A 21,142-nucleotide genomic window follows, 5' to 3' on the forward strand; every position below is an offset into this window, starting at 1 on the left:
ACTATATTGAGAACTTAGAACTTATATCTCAAGGTGGGTGGCGCATTTACGTTGTAGATGTCTATGGGATCGAGTAACCACTTAACACCAGGTGGGCTGTGAGCTCGTCCATCCATCGAAGAAATAAATAAATAAAATACTGACTCAGTTATATTTGAATACTGTGAACATTACTTCACCTGTACGCCAGATTATTTCTTCAAGAACAAGAAGTTAATACTTTTCGTGTCAAACAATTAAAACAACAAAAATAGTCTCCGACATAGATTTGTTTTTGCTGAAGATACACGTTCTACACAAAAGCGACGACATAAATATCGTGTCCGCTAACAAGGAGAGTCCTGCAAATTTTAAATCGAAGGTGTGAGCCATAAATCGGCTTTGAACTCAGTCGAGCGCACCGCCGCGCTCCAAACTACAAGAATCAGCACTTTACAAGAAATATTGTCGAACTCTCCGGCTCAATATATCGCACGTATCTGAGAACACCGTCTTTGTCAATTTTTAGTGTAGATCCCAGATTCAAAGAGTACCGTTTTTGTCAATTATTAGTGAAGATCCAAATTGAAAGTGTCACTAGATTTTTTCGTTTATTTTTATTGCATAGTTCCGACCTCACAGCCCAATTGGTGTTAAGCGGTTACCGGAGCCCATAGACATCTACAACGTAATCTTGAGATATGAGTTCTAAGGTCTCAGTATAGTTACAACGGCTGCTCCAACCTTCAAACCGAAACGCATTACTGCTTCACGGTAGAAATAGGCAGGGTGGTGGTACCTACCCGTGCGGGCTCACAAGAGGTCCTAGCACCACCTTTGGTGAGCTCTAGTTTATTATGTTCTGTGCTGATTTTTTTTTATTTATTTTTTATTGCTTAGATGGGTGGACGAGCTCACAGCCCACCTGGTGTGAAGTGGTTACTGGAGCCCATAGACATCCACAACGTAAATGCGCCACCCACCTTGAGATATAAGTTCTAAGGTCTCAAGTATAGTTACAACGGCTGCTCCACCCTTCAAACCGAAACGCATTACTGCTTCACGGCAGAAATAGGCAGGGTGGTGGTACCCACCCGCGCGGACTCACAAGAGGTCCTACCACCAGTAATTACGCATTCATAATTTTGCGGGTTTCATTTTTATTACACGATGTTATTCCTTCACCGTGGAAGCCAATCGTGAACATTTGTTAAGTACATATTTCATTAGAAAAATTGGTACCCGCCTGCGGGATTCGAACACCGTTGCATCGCTCGATACGAATGCACCGGACGTCTAATCCGTTAGGCCACGACGACTTCTAAATATATATATATTTATATCTTATATTTTAATATCTGCATAGGTATTGTCGTATATTTTTAGGCATGTTTAATCTATTCGTACAAGCATTCGTTTGCAATCTCTTGTATGTATTCGTATCGAGTGATGCTATTATGTCGCAATTCAAATCCTAGACGCCAAGATATAGTTAGAATTTTCTAATTAATACACACCTAATACGCAGTAATACGCACTACTTGGTAATAGCACGTGTTCTTAGAAAAAAAAATACGCTAAAGGAATAGGCACGAGGAATTCTAAATAATTTTATTTATTTATTCGTATTTCAATGTCACTGAATATTCTTATTGAGAGTCAAAATAAAATTCCGCTTCCAAGAAGTGTCCGAATCCTCAGAAGAACTTACGAAATATATGGTAATTGTTTTAACCTCCTCCTCCTTGCGTTAATAAACTAAATAAAAAATTACAGTTAAGGATTAATTTATTACATACATAATTACAAAGAACCTAAATCTTTGACTTTTCAATGCGCCCTTTTAAACATTTTTTTCTTGATAGTCCTCTTATTCATAAAAACAAGTAAAAGTTAAACCAATTAACTGTTAAACAAAAACAAAAAAATCAAAAATTGTGATTGCATTTTAAGCACACACGAGTGTATTGAATTTCAATTATTCCAGTTTGAAGAGACCAGCCATATATAGTCTAATTGAAGCTTCGATCTTTACGTTGTGTTATCTACGGACTAGCAATTTACAGAAGACGGGCCGTGAGCGCCTTCACCCACCCACGGAACAAATAAAGAATACAAATTACGACAAAAACACATTTTTCAATTACCTCGTTAAGCCCATTAAGTGTAGAATGGAAAGACTCACCTCGCAGTCCTAATTCATTTTGTTATAGGTAAACAAATATATTCGTTTGGAACAACAATTTCTGTAAAGAATCGAATTGCCATAATGTCGAATGGACATTCAGTAAAAACAATGTTTCCGGTTATTACGGTTTAATCTTGCCTTTTTTCTTTTCAGTATCATTATATTATTCCCGTAGTTTTGAGATAATATACAGTTATCATCTGTGACCATAATCAAACTCTTTGCTTCGAGTGCGTTGTTCGCACTCATTTTACGTACAAAAATTACATGTTTATTAATATTCCATGTCTCAAACGATGAGGGGTCGTGGACTCGATAAGATCTGAAATTATACATAAGCAAACATGAATACGAAATTTATTTATTGATTGAGACTCTCAGCACGTTTGGAAAGAGTTCCTCTCGTTCCACGTTTTCAATTAAAGTTCTAGCATTTCGACTATAAGGCTTCTTACAATGACGTAATTCTCAGACTTCAAATATATTAAGTGTATAATCTATGCTCAGACGTATCAGTTATAATTCCATATCATCTCATTTCATTTAATTTCATTCCAGTTGATTAATGTCTCAAATTAATCATCTTTATTTCATTTCACTCCATTTTATCATTTTTCATAAATATAAAAATATTAATCAAAATAAGAAATGACTTAAAGGTCTTAGTTACCAGGTCTTAAAATACATTTAAAAAAAAAATTCAATGTACCTAAATACTGTCACGTCAGTAAATACGTTACTATGGTAACGGAAAAACAAACAAATGAAACAGACCAAAACTTTGTTCAAAGCATAGATAATACACTTGTTCCAAGTCAAAGGTAAAAGAGCGAGAACACATTGTATCGTGAACCGTAAAGGTTCGGGTAAAAGCTGATTAGCCTCTAGTTTATGAGGCTCCTGGAATTTACGAGGTTGCAGTTTCATTAAATAGCAGCGAGTAAAGAGTAAGAAAAAACAATAGCTAAGATGAGCATGAAATGAAAAAAAAGTAAATTAAATAAATACTGCTAAGCAAGAAAAATACTTAGTTGAATTGTTGGAAGAGGATTATGTGAGAAAAGGGTGTGAGTCCAATGATACGATAGGCATGAGTGGCAAAAGAAGACATGCTGATCTAACCCCATATAGTAGGATAAGGGCAAGAAAAAGCATAAGATGTAGATGATGCCTATTATTACAATATAATACACGATCACACCGGCATTGTATGATTACCAGAGTACACGGATTTCTTCCATCCGCCATGAAATATGGAATCGGAGGCTCAATTTATATTTATAATAGCTGTGGCATCCTTAATTGAGTGACTGAATTGATCACTTTTGTGACTCTATGATGAATTTATAGGCCTACTTTGTTACAATTGAAAACTAATCTCGGAAATTTGTGTTTGTTAATTAGTTTCGTACAGAAACCATTTTTTCCACATTTATACGATAAAATAACACAAAAAAGAGGCAGTGTGATACATTCAATTAATCTAATACTGAGACGGTCGAATTTAGACGATTGGGTGAACATTAGTATTAGATCGATTAACTCCAAGATCGTTTGACCGATTGAGTTGAAACTTGGTTACAGTTATCGTTGACACTGATTTATTGGGAGATTTAGTGATAGTCACAGCGGAATATGACGACGGTTCATCGTTTATAGATATTAGTAGAATACACGGTATTTGCGTAATCATGCAATGAACAAAAGAATCATTGGGTCTTGCCACGGTATTTGCGTAATAATGTAATGCAGCTTAGAAAATAAGAAAACACGCTTCAATAGAAAACCGAACTAAAAGTTAATTTCATCATTTTTATTCTTGTGTACACCGGTCAAAATGTTAAAGCGAAGTTATAAATTGAATGTAAATAGTGATCGTTCCGTCATGCAATAATTTCTTGATCAAAGTAATAGTGACCAATGGAAAATTTAAATATCCAGAACGTCAAAGAACACGCAAACGCTATCAACTGACAGTTCTTACGGATCCATCAAATACAATAACCTTTGCATCAGACGTCTTCAGCTCTAACACTAGGAGCAGGCTTAGGGACCCCGGTAACCGTACTCGTCGTACTCGACAAAGAGTTCGACGTGCAACCTAATCGATGCTTTAGCCCGATGAGTTTCTCGCCGGATCTTCTCAGCGGGTCGCGATTCCGATCCGGTAGTAGATTCATTCGCGAAGCAGCTGCTCTTCAGTTGATAGGTCTCCTTCGGAGGCGCTCGGGCCGTTGTTAGCAAATCCCACCCCTCATGGCTGAGCCTTTGCTCGCCCACCTGTCACCAGTAATCCTTCAATTTTAAAATATAAAAAAAAACAGTTAGGAAGTCGAATTCCTACTTTCAACAAAAACGCTATAAACCGCCCGTAAAGTCGAACCCTTACTATTTTCTTGTTTTTATCGTGGCCAAGCAATATACGGACGGATTGTTTTATTTGTTTTATTTACGTATTTTATCTTTATCGTTGGACGCTTGATTTGCGACGCCCGTCTAAAAATTACAATTTACCCTTCGGCTAAACGGTTGACGACTGGGATTTTCCGATGCGGTTTAGTCACAAAACGTTTTATCGTTCTGAGCAGCGCCGTAAACGTAAAACGTAGAAATGGCAGCGAAAACATTATTAATGTAAAATTTAGATTATTTTTTACGTGTGCGTTTTATTGTTTCGGGGTGGCTCGAGTGGTGGTAAATCCGATAGGATTCGTAACATGCCCCCACTTGTCATAAGTAATTAGTTATGCAAATTTATTTTTACACGCTTTATATTAGGTTCACTTGTATGTATGTTTGTATCTGACTCCTTTAGACGCGATTTTGACCCACTTTAAATGACCAGATTTCATTCAAACTTTGTAGATTTAACGAGGACCGATGACAACTCAATTTTAAAAAAAATTTAAAAAATATATTGAAAAAATTTAAATTCAACTAAAAAATGAAAAATTAATAATAGTTTAAAAAATAAAAAAACACGCTTTATATAAATTTCAACTAAAAAATAGAAAATAAATTTTAATAAATTTAAATTGAAAATAGTGTAAAAAAAACATTTTTTGTAAAAAAAGCGTGGGGTGCATGGTGTTATTAGTTATAAATATTTTTCTGACAGATATGAGTAGGAGAATTATTATTTCAATAATATCTTAAAAAGCACCCCACGCTTTTTTTACAATTTTTTTTCTATTTTCTAGTTGAATTTTATATAAAGCGTGTTTTTTTAAACTTTTTTTTTTATTTGAATTTCGTTGTATTTTACTAGTATAAGCTATTTTTTTTTTCATTGTGGAGGTTATTCGTGTTAGATTTGATTAGTTTTAAGTACGTTTTTATTTACATTTGTTATGTTCCTGTAGTATGTCGATCATTAAATGACCACGGCAAATTGTGTGTTACTATAGCAACGTAGGATAACAGTTAAGAATAAAATTTTGAAACGTCTATATTTTACAATAAATAACAGCCGATAGCATTTACATATAAATCAGATCGCAAATGAAAATCTCTTTAGAACCGCCAATATAGGTTTAGTTTATACATGAAAATGTCCCAGATTCGAGATTACATCTTAGCGTTCAGAATATTCCCTGAACAGGCTGGCTAGTTTCCAAATAAGCGTGAGTTTTTATACTTTGAGTGCGCTTTCAACACAAACTGCCCAAATGTTGAAATTATCTTGATTATGAAATCTAAGTTTTATTTTTATGTCATTCATAAATCATGATAACGCTTATGATGCACTTGACTTTTATTTATTTATTTTTTCCTGCTTATGCTGATAGCCTTGAGAGGCTATGTCAGCGTTACCTAACAAGTAGGTTAAGCTCACGGGGCTCAAACCTAACGACGTTGCTAACACTAGCCCTAACAAGAGTAGAATATTATGTATTATTAAAAAAAAAATGTGTGTGTGCATGTCACACACGGTACAAGAGAAACTTATAAAATAGATAAATAATCGCAAGGGTCAACCACTCCGCAGTGCAATGGAGCAGCCGCACCCCGTGGGAACCGCCTGCATGATCACGTTATCTCGACGCCAGGTGGGTATGATTTTATTTACCCCCCTCGACCGGGTATCCGTAAATGGATTCCCCAGCGTTAAAAAAAAAAATTAAAAAAGGTGGGTATGATTTTGCAAGAGAAATACGAGAACGTCTATCAAGTGTGTAACATCTCGTCACCGCGATTCAGGAATTGTTGAATTTACGTACAGCGACATCTGTTGATAACAAATCAAATAAAATAAAATAAACATGGCGCGTATCGAAAGAAATTAAGATGGCGCGTAACCGAAAAACGTTACATACGTTTTTCCTCCCTACATCGATAAAGAAATATCACTTCAAAAAACAAATGAAATATGCTTCTATACATTAGACCCATAAAATTCACTTTCAACGTCACCTTCTCTCTTCGGACCGGCGTTAAACAAATTTCCTGGCAATCATCATAAACCAAAGGAGCTATTAAAGGATCACCCTCGAGTGTTTGTTCCGTCTAAGTTAATATGCAGGTATGGGATCACGGTTAACCAGGAACCAGTCCCTTTTAAATTTATTCACAGATCTATGAATTTTAATCTCCATTAACCTAACAAATTATGAAGATGATCGTGTTCACCAATATGGGCATGGACGTATATAATTTTTTTTAATATTAATATGATATATTGTCGGCAATGAAGGAAGTGTGAATGTAGCCCCGGTGATTGATAAATTAAAGGGCGTACGATTAGCGCGGTATGGAGATGTGATGCGTAGAGAGGAGATGCATGTGACTAGGCGTGGTATGGAAATAGTAGTGCAAGGTAGAGGATGAAGAGGTCGATCGAAGAACACATGGATGGAGTGTCTGAATGACGATATGAAAGAGAGAGAGGAGTGAGTGTTAAGATAACGGCTGATAGAAGAGAATGGAATAGAAAAATTCGCCGTGCCGACCCCACCTAGTGTGATAAGGTGAAGAAAAAAAAGAATATATTTCGGCAATACGTCACTGTAATGGAATTCATTTACTGTTAGGGATTATTGTCAGTCTGCACGAGTAGGTACCGTGCCACTCAACATCATCTAAACAATCAATAAAGTGTAAACCACTGCCAAATATTAAGGAATCTATTCAAACCTCGCTTAAAGTAGGAGATATCGCTCTAGAATCACTGACGGTTGATGACAGAACTTGGATGATTCTCCCAGATTTTGGTAGCGAGTTCAAGGGATGAAATTTTGGGCCCTACCTACTAAACGACTCCCCTGCACTGTCTCCAAAGCGTCCGATCCCCTCGAGGTCAGCACCCGAGCGGGGTAACCGTGGTCGATACTGCAACCAGACGCACGGCTCACCCCAAGCCACACGGCTAAAGTAGCCTTCGAAACGATATAGAAACAGCCTGAATTACAAATATTTCTTAACAACAACAAACGGAAATTTTTCAAACAGTCAACATGCCACACACGGCAGGTCCGAAGAAGTTTCGACTTTCATACACAGCTGCCGAAAATACATTCTTCTTTCATTCCGATAGAGGCACCCGTCACGTGCGGACGTGCTCATCGACCACTCGATCGCCCGGTCTTTGTTCGCCCGGCTTTTGTTAGCCCGGCCATTGTTCGCGCGGCCTGTGTTCGTGGTACATCTGCCGACTAAGTGCTCTTTCTGGAAGTTTTTATTTGTTTTGTTTCCTTTTGTTGTTTCTGTGTTCGTGGTACATCTGCCGACAAACTGTTTTCCTGGAAGTGTTTAATTGTTCTGTTTCTTTTTGTTATTTCCGTTTTGTTGTGTTTTTTCTTTGTCCTGTAGTAATCGTGCCGCATCGCCACCTGTGTTCAATAGAACCGCTCAGGTCCGAGAAGTTGGGGCCTCGCCGCAAGGCGAGTGTTTTCAAGACCCGGGGCCGCCCCACCTGGGCACTCAGCGATCATGGACGCTGTATTCGCGGAATTCCTCCGACTTCGCCACCCACAGCTCGCCTCAGAGTTTCTGGCCTTCAAGGCCGATCACACCGCGAGCCCTCTCGTGGACTCCGCCGAGCTCGCTGCTCCTGCGTCGCCTGTACCTGCGTGCAAAGCTTCTGCATCGAGCACCGTAGCCTTCGTCGTGCCTGCCGTTCCCGCGTCGCCTATACTGGCGAGTAAAACTGCTGCGTCGTCCGCCGTGGCCACCGTTCCAGCAGCGCGATCATCCGCAGCCTCCGTCGTGCCCTCCAAAACACCTGCTCGTAGGTCACCTGCGCCCGCCTCCTCGTCCTCCGACTCTGACTCGGAGATGGAGGTCGACCTCGCTCCCGCCTCATCGACGGATGGATTCACCCTGATACAAAAGGGTAAGAAGCGTGCCGCGGAGTCTCGAGCTCCCGCGGCCGCTAAAATTAGCAAAGCCGCGAACGCGTCGCGCCCCCGCCCTCAGACTCCCGTTGCGCCTCCAGCCCGTGCCACTCCGTCGCCGCGTCCGGTGGCACAAAATAAAACCCAGACCCCTCCCCCGGTAATCCTCCAAGAGAAGGCAGCTTGGGATCGAGTTTCCCTGGCCCTTAAGGCCAAAAATATCAACTTCACGAATGCCCGTAACCTCGCGAACGGCATTCAAATTAAAGTTCGAACACCTGACGACCATAGGGCCCTCTCTTCTTACCTCCGTAAGGAGCGTATAAGTTTCCACACGTATACGCTCCAGGAGGAGCGCGAACTCCGTGCCGTCATACGTGGCATCCCTAAAGAGTTGGATGCCGAGCTAGTCAAGGCCGACCTTCTCGAACAAGGCCTACCGGTTAACTCCGTACACCGCATGCACACAGGTCGCGGAAGGGAGCCATATAACATGGTTCTCGTCGCCCTCCAGCCTACCCCCGAGGGTAAGCAAATATTCAACATCCGAACGGTCTGTAGCCTTTCCGGAATCGCCGTCGAAACCCCACACAAGAAAGGCACACCTAGCCAGTGCCATAACTGCCAATTATACGGGCATTCTTCCCGTAACTGTCACGCGCGCCCCCGATGCGTCAAGTGTTTAGGAGATCACGCCACAGCCCTCTGCACTCGCGATCAAAAAACCGCGACGGAACCGCCTAGCTGCGTCCTGTGTCGTACACAGGGTCACCCCGCAAATTACCGCGGATGCCCCCGAGCCCCGAAAATAAATCGCCGCGTCGCCCGCCAAAACCGCCTCCGAGCTTCTGGCCCAGACATCAAAGCCTCGGCACCCTCTGTGTCGCAGGCTAAGCCAGCGTTCGTTCCGGCGCCGGTGCCCAGTGTCTCGGCTTGGGCGAAACCGCTGCCGTACACGAACACGGTTACAACTCCCTCCTCCGCGATTCGTCCCGCCCCCGCAACTCGTCCCTCTCCCGCGACTTGCCCTCCGACCGCGTCCGACAATCTCGCTTTAGCGATCGACTTCTTTCAGTCGATCAACTTTGAGCGCGTTAACGCTTTGGGCGACGCCATTCGCGCTGCCTCCACTGCACAACACTTTATCGCCGTTGTGCAAGAATACGCCGACGTATACGCGTCATTAAATACGTACGTCCTCCCCTCACTCCGCCGGTAATCAATGGCGTATATAAGTAGAATAAAGCCCCTATCCGTAACGATAGGATTTTTTAACGCTTACGGTCTCGCAAATCAACGTGATCAGGTTTCTGACTTTTTGCGTGACCATCAAATTGATATATTTTTAGTGCAGGAGACCCTACTTAAGCCCGCGCGCCGTGACCCTAAAATCGCGAACTATAACATGGTCAGGAACGACAGGCTCTCTGCTCGTGGTGGTGGTACCGTCATTTACTATAGAAGAGCCCTGCATTGCGTCCCGCTCGATCCTCCCGCGCTCGCTAATATCGAAGCATCAGTGTGCCGAATCTCACTGACGGGACACGCGCCGATCGTTATCGCGTCCGTTTATCTTCCACCGGATAAGATCGTTCTAAGCAGTGATATCGAGGCGCTGCTCGGCATGGGGAGCTCTGTCATTCTGGCGGGCGACCTAAATTGTAAACACATCAGGTGGAACTCACACACTACAACCCCGAATGGCAGGCGGCTTGACGCGTTAGTCGATGATCTCGCCTTCGATATCGTCGCTCCGCTAACACCGACTCACTACCCGCTAAATATCGCGCATCGCCCGGATATACTCGACATAGCGTTATTAAAAAACGTAACTCTGAGCTTACACTCGATCGAAGTAGTTTCAGAGTTAGATTCAGACCACCGTCCCGTCGTTATGAAGCTCGGTCGCGCTCCCGACTCCGTTCCCGTCACGAGGACTGTGGTGGATTGGCACACGCTGGGCATCAGCCTGGCTGAATCTGATCCACCATCCCTCCCGTTTAACCCGGACTCTACCCCGTCTCCTCAGGATACCGCTGAAGCCATAGACATCTTAACGTCACACATCACCTCAACATTAGATAGATCATCGAAACAAGTTGTAGCGGAGGACTTCCTTCACCGCTTCAAATTGTCCGATGATATTAGGGAACTCCTTAGAGCTAAGAACGCCTCGATACGCGCCTACGACAGGTATCCTACCGCGGAAAATCGTATTCGAATGCGTGCCCTACAACGCGACGTAAAGTCTCGCATCGCCGAAGTCCGAGATGCCAGATGGTCTGATTTCTTAGAAGGACTCGCGCCCTCCCAAAGGTCTTACTACCGCTTAGCTCGTACTCTCAAATCGGATATGGTAGTAACTATGCCCCCCTCGTAGGCCCTCAGGCCGACTCGCGGCGTTTGATGATGACGAAAAAGCAGAGTTGCTGGCCGATACATTGCAAACCCAGTGCACGCCCAGCACTCAATCCGTGGACCCTGTTCATGTAGAATTAGTAGACAGTGAGGTAGAACGCAGAGTCTCCTTGCCACCCTCGGATGCGTTACCACCCGTCACCCCGATGGAAGTTAAAGACTTGATCAAAGACCTACGTCCTCGCAAGGCTCCCGGTTCCGACGGTATATCCAACCGCGTTATTAAACTTCTACCCGTCCAACTCATCGTGATGTTGGCATCTATTTTCAATGCCGCTATGGCGAACTGTATCTTTCCCGCGGTGTGGAAAGAAGCGGACGTTATCGGCATACATAAACCCGGTAAACCAAAAAATCATCCGACGAGCTACCGCCCGATTAGCCTCCTCATATCTCTAGGCAAACTGTATGAGCGTCTGCTCTACAAACGCCTCAGAGACTTCGTCTCATCCAAGGGCATTCTCATCGATGAACAATTCGGATTCCGTACAAATCACTCATGCGTTCAACAGGTGCACCGCCTCACGGAGCACATTCTTGTAGGGCTTAATCGACCAAAACCGTTATACACGGGAGCTCTCTTCTTTGACGTCGCAAAAGCGTTCGACAAAGTCTGGCACAACGGTTTGATTTTCAAACTATTCAACATGGGTGTGCCGGATAGTCTCGTGCTCATCATACGGGACTTCTTGTCGAACCGCTCTTTTCGATATCGAGTCGAGGGAACCCGCTCCTCCCCACGACCTCTCACAGCTGGAGTCCCGCAAGGCTCTGTCCTTTCACCCCTCCTATTTAGCTTATTCGTTAACGATATTCCCCGGTCGCCGCCGACCCATTTAGCTTTATTCGCCGACGACACGACTGTTTACTATTCCAGTAGAAACAAGTCCCTAATCGCGAAGAAGCTTCAGAGCGCAGCCCTAGCCCTAGGACAGTGGTTCCGAAAATGGCGCATAGACATCAACCCAGCGAAAAGTACTGCGGTGCTATTTCAGAGGGGAAGCTCCACACGGATTTCCTCCCGTATTAGGAGGAGGAATCTCACACCCCCGATTACTCTCTTTAGTCAATCCATACCCTGGGCCAGGAAGGTCAAGTACCTGGGCGTTACCCTGGATGCATCGATGACATTCCGCCCGCATATAAAATCAGTCCGTGACCGTGCCGCGTTTATTCTCGGTAGACTCTACCCCATGATCTGTAAGCGGAGTAAAATGTCCCTTCGGAACAAGGTGACACTTTACAAAACTTGCATAAGGCCCGTCATGACTTACGCGAGTGTGGTGTTCGCTCACGCGGCCCGCACACACATAGACACCCTCCAATCCCTACAATCCCGCTTTTGCAGGTTAGCTGTCGGGGCTCCGTGGTTCGTGAGGAACGTTGACCTACACGACGACCTGGGCCTCGAATCAATTCGGAAATACATGAAGTCAGCGTCGGAACGATACTTCGATAAGGCTATGCGTCATGATAATCGCCTTATCGTAGCCGCCGCTGACTACTCCCCGAATCCTGATCATGCAGGAGCCAGTCACCGTCGACGCCCTAGACACGTCCTTACGGATCCATCAGATCCAATAACCTTTGCACTAGACGTCTTCAGCTCTAGGAGCAGGCTTAGGGACCTCGGTAACCGTACTCCTCGAACTCGACAAAGAGTTCGCCGTGCAACCTAACCCATGAATCAGCTCGCTGAGTTTCTCGCCGGATCTTCTCAGCGGGTCGCGATTCCGATCCGGTAGTAGATTCATTCGCGAAGCAGCTACTCTTGAGTTGTTAGGTCTCCTTCGGAGGCGCTCGGGCAGCTGTTAGCAAATCCCACCTCTCCTGGCTGAGCCTTTGCTCGCCCACCTGTCCTGGTGAAACAGGAAAGGCCTCCGGGCCACCAGTAATCCTTCAATCATAAAAAAAAAAAAAAAAAAAAAAAAAAAAAAAAAAAAAAAAAAAAAAAAACATTCTTCTTTGTTTCTCGATCATAATTAGCACGTGTGTCTTGTTGCGAACTTCCTTCGGCAGCACTCCAAGGTAAACAGGTGCTATATGTTCATGAGTTAATTTACTTTAGAGATTTTCGGTTGCTCTCAAAAATGTCACGTTCATCACGTCTTGTTATTTAAGTTTCAATTGCGCTGGTAGAAGAATGTAGTTTAAAAAAAATGTTATTGAATTTTAAACGAACGCTATCTATTCCTAAAGAAACTTTACAGTCATGATCGCATTTGTGGATCCCAAATATTATCTTACAACCCAAATTAGAAGATTCACCGAATGAATGATTTGTAACCTCACCAATCTCACTGTTTGTTCATCTAACAGTATTGACGTAATATACCTAGCCAATGACATTAGATTCTGAGTAAGACTATTATTATACAGGTTACGGAAATGAGAATATGTTTGTAGCTTAGTCGTGTACGAAACAATAAATCAACAGTTTACCATTATCCATACGAAATACACAAATAGCAAAATATTTATAAAACAAACATGGCATTGTAATTGCAATCTTAATATGTGGGAATCCTAATATGGGGTACGACGAAAGTGTGTAATTTGTTTCCAAATATATTCTTCTAAATATACACAATATGTCACTAGACAATTTTATACAGATTAGCAAGTAATCAACATTTCAGTTATTAAATTAGTATCGAAGATAATTTTAAATCCATGTCGAATTGCATCAACTAGTCGGTTGAAAGGAGAGATAGTGTCAACATAAATCGTCTAATTTGTCTAGGCAAGCGTGAACTGGCTTGATAGTCTTTGGATACGCGAGAGAGCAATTTAACCGCAAATATATTGTGCGGGAAGATGAAGTGCTCAGCTAATAGAATTCGTTCGTGGACGGATGTTGTAACATACGTGCTGATAAAAACTACTCAGAAAGTCAATCAGCAAATACAATCAGACTTTATCATACACATACAAGAACAAGCGCTGATCATGCAAGCCCGCAGTAGAAAGCGTACAAAATTCAGTGTCAATCAACTTTATAAGATTTACATTGCGTTATTTACCTATAGCGTTATAGATGTTGCAATCAAGAGCTGAATGAGAGAAGCCGAGGAGAGAAAGAAGTCGAGCAATTGGAGAGGCCTATGGCCAGCAGTGAACTCATATAGGCTGATGATGTGTGTATGTTATAGGTGTGAGCTCAGAGCCCGTGAATCTTAACGTATCCTGAGCCCAGACATAACACAATATGAAAGCCACCTTAAGACTCACTCACTTCAATTCTCGATTACATCACATTCGGAAGATTCTATTTTTAGGGGAAAAAATATTCTAGCAAACATAACGGATAATCTCTTTTATAATACATAACATCGTTCCATAATGTAGTTTCTAGATAATTCTGAACAGGCGTTAAGAAAAGAAAAACATGAAGACGTTTCTTTTTAAAACAAACACTCCTTCGACATTCGTAAACAAAGAAGAAAAATTAAATACAAAAGCTTGATAAAATATAGCGAGTGTTCCTTACAAATGCCAGACAAGAGAAAAAATGAGGGAAAATAAAACAGGGCCGGGTAATAAAAGTCAGGTGAAGGCGAAATTCCCGAGGTACGAACTTGTAGAGACTTTTTAGTGCTTATGTATTGGTATTTTCTCGTGCAAAATTGCTAAAGGGACCAGTTTGTAAACTGTAATCGTTCATGTAAGCTAAAAGTTTGTAAATCGGTATTATTCTACTATACGATTTCAACAATGGAGAATGAGGGGGAGCGAGGAGAGATAATATAATAGAGAAAAAAAAACTCCCCACAAACTTTCAAGTCTTGCTCAGTTTGTAAAAGCGTGTGTTTAAATCTCAACAATGTTTTCAATACAATCTAATGCAGACATTTCTGATATTTAATAGTATTTGATAGTTTTGGAGAAGAATAATAATATAGGAAGCAAAGGTGAAAGAGAAAAATTCTTAGGTTCTTTCAATTATATTATATGGCAACTATGAAAGATTTTCATCAACTTTGATTTTGAGTTGACATCATATGCATGACTTTGACGCATAGCAACAATAACATTCGGGTAAGTACCAAAAAAAACTCAAAAACAAACTATTCAACAAATTCCTTAACTAACTTAATGTTCGCCAATTTAGCATGTTAACCGTCTAATTACTTTTACAATAATTCATACCTTAATCTTGCAAGTGCCAAGCGCTAATGAGAAAAGATAAGAATTAACTAAATAATATTAACTAGCCAGGAAATTTGCTGTAAATATAATAGTTAGTATAGCTAAAATAATTAAGAGATGCTTTAGTTTATCTAGGGTGTTTGTTATGTAACAGAAAACTAAAAAAAAAAAAAAAAATTACAGGTAGTGGTCTATCTGCGCCACTGGCATTACTGATGTCCATGAGCCACGATGACCACTCACGATCAGTGGAACTATATTTCCGTCTGTTAGTATTTACAGATTTGCTTGAATTAGCCTTCAGGCACAACAGCGCCTTGTTTGTTCCCCTATCGTTCGGGGACCACTTAGCATCAAGTAGACCCTGCTCGTCTGCCTAAAACGGCTACAAAAAACATGGGCCTCAAGTAAAAAATAGGAACTCTTGTGTAATTACTGATAGAAAGACGTACTTTTAGCTCGCACACGTGGGAGACATCATCCTGTTTATTTCTGCCCCGAAGCAATCTAATGTTTCGGTTTGAAGGGTTCAGATAGTCGTCATAATATATATAGATAAAGTCTTTTTTTTTACCTACCTAATTAACAGTAGCCTCGAAGGGCTACTCTGTTTTCACCGAATGGGAAGGCGAGCCCACGGGGCTCAGTCTAGGAGAATGAAACGTTAAATCTACCAGCGGATCGGAATCGCGACCGACTGAAAAAATCCGGCGAGAAATTAACTGGTTACTACTATCTTCCCTAATTGTACCGTAATTACTTACATTATGACCTCTATGGCTTTCAATAATCATTTACCAGTATGGTAGATGGCTCTTAGCTTATTCACCCGTCTATGCATAAAAACTGGTGGTAGGACCTATTGTAAGTCCGCGCGGGTAGGTACCACCACCCTACCAATTTCTGCCGTGAAGCTGTAATGTGTTTCGGTTTGAAGGGTGGGGCAGCCGTTGTAACTATACTTGAGATCTTAGAACTTATAGCTCAAGGTGGGTGGCGCATTTACGTCGTAGATATCTATGGGCTCCAGTAACCACTTAACACCAGGTGGGCTGTGAGCTCGTCCACCCATCTAAGCAAGATCTCCTCTTTGACATTTCAGATGAACTAGTGGCCCTGAAGTAGTTCGACATGTACTTACAACAAAGCCTTTAAATTAGTTGTGCAAATTAAGCTTCATTAACACAAAACGCTGGCTAAATCCGAACGGAACCAATCTACAGATTACTCTCGAACCTCGAATACAAAACGACGTAGACAGCGTTTTCTACGATTCCAGGTAACAAAACGAATGCCCAGGTGCCCGTTTAATATAATTCTGTTAAGTACTCTGATAAAATGCTTCAGTTAAATTGATGGAGGCTATAACTTTAAGTACTTAATTGACGAAAGGGATCTAAACTCGGTCCGTAGGGATTACTTCGATGTGACCCTGTAGAGAAAATTAAATAGAAAGTCAATTATCCGTACAAATTTATCGCGTCTGTTACCAATTGCGATAGATTACACTGCGCATTAACTATTTCGGAAGACATACTTGGCCTTGCGTTAGACCCATTATCGAATCGCGCGTATGGTACCAATTGACCGCCGTCGTTTGTGCCGCTTCTTAGGTTCTGTCCTCCGGAATCGGACTCGGAGGACAGGGGAGTGGGTACCTGGAATTCTACATACTCTGCGCGTTTCTGTTGATTCCTATGACGGAACTACGGGCTTCGGTCAATAGCTGGGAACATTGAAAGATTATACGATCACGGCCAAAGGCGGTAACACCGAATCTGATCCTTGATATTTATAATTATAACTGGGAATAAATCACGCACGGTCATCCGGCTCCTAATTAGGATTCCCTGTGTTATGTATACTAAAGACTGATACACATACTTATATATGTGACGGCGTTAACGATATTTATGTTATATAGCACGTGCAATAGGAGTGACTCACACAAACCAGGTGCGCCGGCCGTGTCGTTCCACTCGTAAACAACAGCTGCAACAGAGGTGACTCATAAGCCAGCTGCGCCGGCTAGTATAAAAAGGCGGAACGTGCCTTGAAATGAACATTCGTTGGACTGCGCTTGCCTGGTGCACTTACTATATTCTTGTTACGTTGTGTGATTCAGTGACTGTTGTACGTACTGGTTAAAGTTGGACAAGTGTTAAAGTGAACGTTACGATAACATATTGTTGATTAAATCAGGAATCAAAAAGTGACATCGTTTTACTTGGTGTTCAACAAGATAATATCTACCTTCAAGCTTACATCAGAAGTGAGATCAGGACTCTACTCTCACTGGCGTGACGTGTTTGAACATGTTCGAAGTACAGCAAAAAAAACATGATGCAGATCAGAATACTAGTAGTGGTACGCCACAAGAGCGTGAATGCAGCATACGTAAGTCGTGTAATAACGTCTCTATTACCTCGATGGAAGATCTGAGCCACGAAGAAATCGTCACATCTTACGTTCTGGCTCATGTTGCCCAGTTTGACTGTCGACTTCATCACATGGCATTTACTAACGGAAATACAACACGTAACAAGCTATTGCAAGAAATTAAGGCAAGTGCAAATCTCAAGTGAAACTTCGATCGCAATAATGGATCTGTCATGACGAGTGGGTAGTTCCGACACGAATCGTTTTTAAGCCAATGACTACTGTTAGAGTTACATGGCACTAGTACAGTAAACCAGGACATGAGACTGTGATTTGTCGCTGAAATTTTAGAATCTACTCGATTCAATACCAATAACACTACACGTTCGATGACTTCGGGCTCCAGCAAGCAAGCAAACAAGAAAGCAAGCAAGTTTCCGTGGGGAAGAAAAATTGACACATCTGAAGTCGTCGTGACCTGTAAGATAAGACGTCCGGTGCGTTCGTGTCTGGCGATGCGGCGGTGTTCGGGTTCCGCTGGCGGATGCAGGTTTTTCCGGTGAAGTGCGTGCTTGTGCGTGCTTGACAAGTGTTCGCGGTTGGCTTCCTCAGTATGGGAGTAACATCGTGTAAGAGAGGTGGAACCCGTAAAATTGTAGTTTGCGTGGTGGCTGGTAAGATTTGTTGCGGTAAGAAGTTTGCATGGTGGTAAAATGTCTTGTGAGTCTGCACAGGTAGCCGGAGGTGAGACTTCCGCGGTCGCGGCCCACCCAGTCCGCGAGAACCGGGCAGATCGCCTCGACGGTACGGAGGCCGGCCGACGGGTCCGCCAAACGACGAGACCTCGCCTCCAGCACGGACTGCCGATATTGGAGCCCCCGCGCTCCGGATGCACTTGCGCTAGGGCGCGCCGCCTCGTAGGAGACTGTGAGGTATCATTGAATAACTCTGACTGCGATCGCGCGCTGCCGGCGTCGCAGCGCGGCAACGTTCTCGTGGGTAAGGACGTGGCACCAGACGGGTGCTCCGTATAGTGCCATCGACCGCACCGGTACCATCACCCTGCCTATTTCTGCCGTGAAGCAGTGGTGTATTTCGGTTTGAAGGGTGGGGCAGCGGTTGTAACTATACTGAGACCTTAGAACTTCTATCTCAAGGTGTGTGGTGCGTTTACGCTGTGGATGTCTATGGGTTCCAGTAACCACTTAACACAAGGTGGGCTGTGAGCTCGTCCACACATTAATACGAAGAGCATAATCAAACGAAATTAGATACGAAGTTTAAAGGGCCGTTTAAAGTAGTTGAAGTATTGGATGGTGTCGATTTAATTTTGACTCTCACACATTCGCTTAAGGCTCGAGCTGCTACTTGCCTCACAAAAATACAGCCTGCAAAACCTGAACAACCTCCTCATCCGTGGGCGCCCGGCTCTCGCCTGCAAGTCGGCTGTTACGTGTGCGGTGATGCGAGCCATGTAGCTTCTGGGTGTTCCATGCGCTACAAGAAGAAAAACGACACTGCTCCAGGTGCTGTGGCAGGTCCAACCAGAGACGTCAACGTGTGTTCCAGAGCTTCAGTGTGTTACAGATAAGTGGTTTTGGCTCCCCCTTTATGTTCCATTCAGGGTCAGACTGTAGTCTTATAAAACAAAGCCATAGTAATTTATTCAATGGTAAGCGGTTTCATGAACAAGTCACCGTAGTCACCCTAGACACGTCCTTACGGATCCATCAGATGCAATAACTCTTGCATTAGATACCTTCAGCTCTAACACTAGGAGCAGGCTGAGGAACCCCAGTAATCGTACTCGTCGAACTCGACAAAGAGGTCGACGTGCAACCTAACCCATGCATCAGCCCACTGAGTTTCTCGCCGGATCTTCTCAGTGGGTCGCGATTCCGATCCGGTAGTAGATTCATTCGCGAAGCAATTGCTCTTGAGTTGTTAGGTCTCCTGCGGAGGCGCTCGGGCAGTTGTTAGCAAATCCCACCCCTCTTGGCTGAGCCTTTGCTCGCCCACCCGTCCTGGTGAAGCGGGAAAGGCCTCCGGGCCACCAGTAATCTTTCAATCATCTGCAGTTTTGGAAAACGATAGGTATAAGTTGAGACATGTAAATGGTTCTAGTGTACAAAGTTCCCCATGAAAACTTACGCGAAGTACCTCGAGGCCCGTCAGGCCTACTAGAAATTTCTGAAAATTATAGTGACGATGACGTGACGGCGTACACAGATGGGTTAAGTAATCTTGTTCATGAAACTGATCTTAATGATGACGACTCTATCACTGACAATAGAAGCGACATTTTTGTCCGCAAATAGCGATACAGCAAACATAGTCTGTGGGTAGTGATACAATGTCTGTAAGCTCAGGCACCTCAGTTGCAGGTGTAGGTAATGTAGAAAACGATGGTCGGTCTCGCACTATTTCTGAAGAAATTCCGTATAAATGTTCTGGTTTAAGAAATGTTTTAACAAACGCTACCGTACACGCAGATTAGAATTGTATGTGGCTAGAGAGATGTTAATCCGGACTAGCAAAAAAAAAAAAGAGAAAAAAAAAAAAAAAAAAAAAAAGAAAGTGTGAAGTCATTGAAGGGTCTGTCCGGTCCAATGGCTTGGCTATAGGGATTTTCATCCAGATTAGCCACAACAATTAGCTACAGGGATTGCGATTCGGTCTAGCATTATCCGGTCCAGTTCGAAAAAAGTTAAAAGGGACATACTTACATACCTGAAGAGTTTCAAATGTACTGGCCCAGGTATGTAAGCAGTCTGAAGGCTATTTATAGCCAGTATAGGATTTTCTGAAGAATTATGCGAACCGAACCGTACTAGATTGTTAATATCATAGACCACGTTTTATGTTGTATCCGTTAATGTCAGGATGAACGAACACGTTTGTTGTTCACAGACATACCATAAGAATGCGCGCACGAGGACGAGCGCACGTCAGTATGGCCGTGACGGCGTTAACGATATTTATGTTATATAGCACGTGCAATAGGAGTGACTCACACAAACCAGGTGCGCCGGCCGTGTCGTTCCACTCGTAAACAACAGCTGCAACAGAGGTGACTCATAAGCCAGCTGCGCCGGCTAGTATAAAAAGGCGGAACGTGCCTTGAAATGAACATTCGTTGGACTGCGCTTGCCTGGTGCACTTACTATATTCTTGTTACGTTGTGTGATTCAGTGACTGTTGTACGTACTGGTTAAAGTTGGACAAGTGTTAAAGTGAACGTTACGATAACATATTGTTGATTAAATCAGGAATCAAAAAGTGACATCGTTTTACTTGGTGTTCAACAAGATAATATCTACCTTCAAGCTTACATATGCTTAAATATATCTATAGATAAACACATCTATAGATAGACACCCAGACAAAGAGCAAACAAATCTGTTCGTCACACAAATGTTTGCCCGATGTGGGAATCGAACCCACGACCCCCGGCGCAACAGTCAGGTCCGCTAACCACTGCGCCACTGAGTCAGTCAATCAGCTTGAAATTATATTTTACTGCTGTTTAGCCCAAGTTATGTATTATACACTGCTATAAGAAATGTTTCAGGTAGTATTTTCTTCGGGTTTCGGCGGATCGCAGACATCATTAAAACTACCCACTTTTATAGTACGAGCTTCGATCAATAATAGTACTAGATTAAGGATCAGGAACAAAAATAAGACGCTCCAGTGG

The 21,142-nt window shown here is 42.8% G+C and overlaps 1 protein-coding gene across 2 annotated transcripts; it reads left to right on the forward strand.

Annotated features, from left to right (window-relative positions):
* The first annotated feature begins 17,257 nt into the window (after window positions 1-17,257).
* Window positions 17,258-20,692, forward strand: LOC149500116 (uncharacterized). 2 transcript variants are annotated; one of them, XM_089737398.1, is made up of 3 exons: window positions 17,258-18,377; window positions 18,800-19,032; window positions 20,440-20,692. In XM_089737398.1, the coding sequence occupies exons 1-3, from the start codon at window positions 18,159-18,161 to the stop codon at window positions 20,495-20,497; spliced, it is 510 nt and encodes a 169-aa protein (XP_089593524.1). In that variant the 5' UTR covers window positions 17,258-18,158; the 3' UTR covers window positions 20,498-20,692. The 2 variants fall into 2 exon arrangements, with proteins under 2 accessions (XP_089593524.1, XP_089593525.1); XM_089737399.1 differs by lacking the exon at window positions 20,440-20,692 and having other exon boundaries at window positions 17,266-18,377; window positions 18,800-20,022.
* Window positions 20,693-21,142: the final 450 nt, after the last annotated feature.

This window comes from Bombyx mandarina, chromosome 23, assembly GCF_030267445.1.
Source record: "Bombyx mandarina strain Sakado chromosome 23, ASM3026744v2".
Classification (NCBI taxonomy): domain Eukaryota; kingdom Metazoa; phylum Arthropoda; class Insecta; order Lepidoptera; family Bombycidae; genus Bombyx; species Bombyx mandarina.

Excerpts from the sequence above, each read along its gene's own strand:
- LOC149500116 (XM_089737398.1), top strand. The coding sequence starts at position 18,159 with ATGTCTTGTGAGTCTGCACAGGTAGCCGGAGGTGAGACTTCCGCGGTC. Across the intron at positions 18,378-18,799 it reads GCCTCGTAGGAGACTGTGAG|GCTCGAGCTGCTACTTGCCT; the intron begins GTATCATTGAAT and ends CATTCGCTTAAG. Across the intron at positions 19,033-20,439 it reads AGAGCTTCAGTGTGTTACAG|GTGCAATAGGAGTGACTCAC; the intron begins ATAAGTGGTTTT and ends GTTATATAGCAC.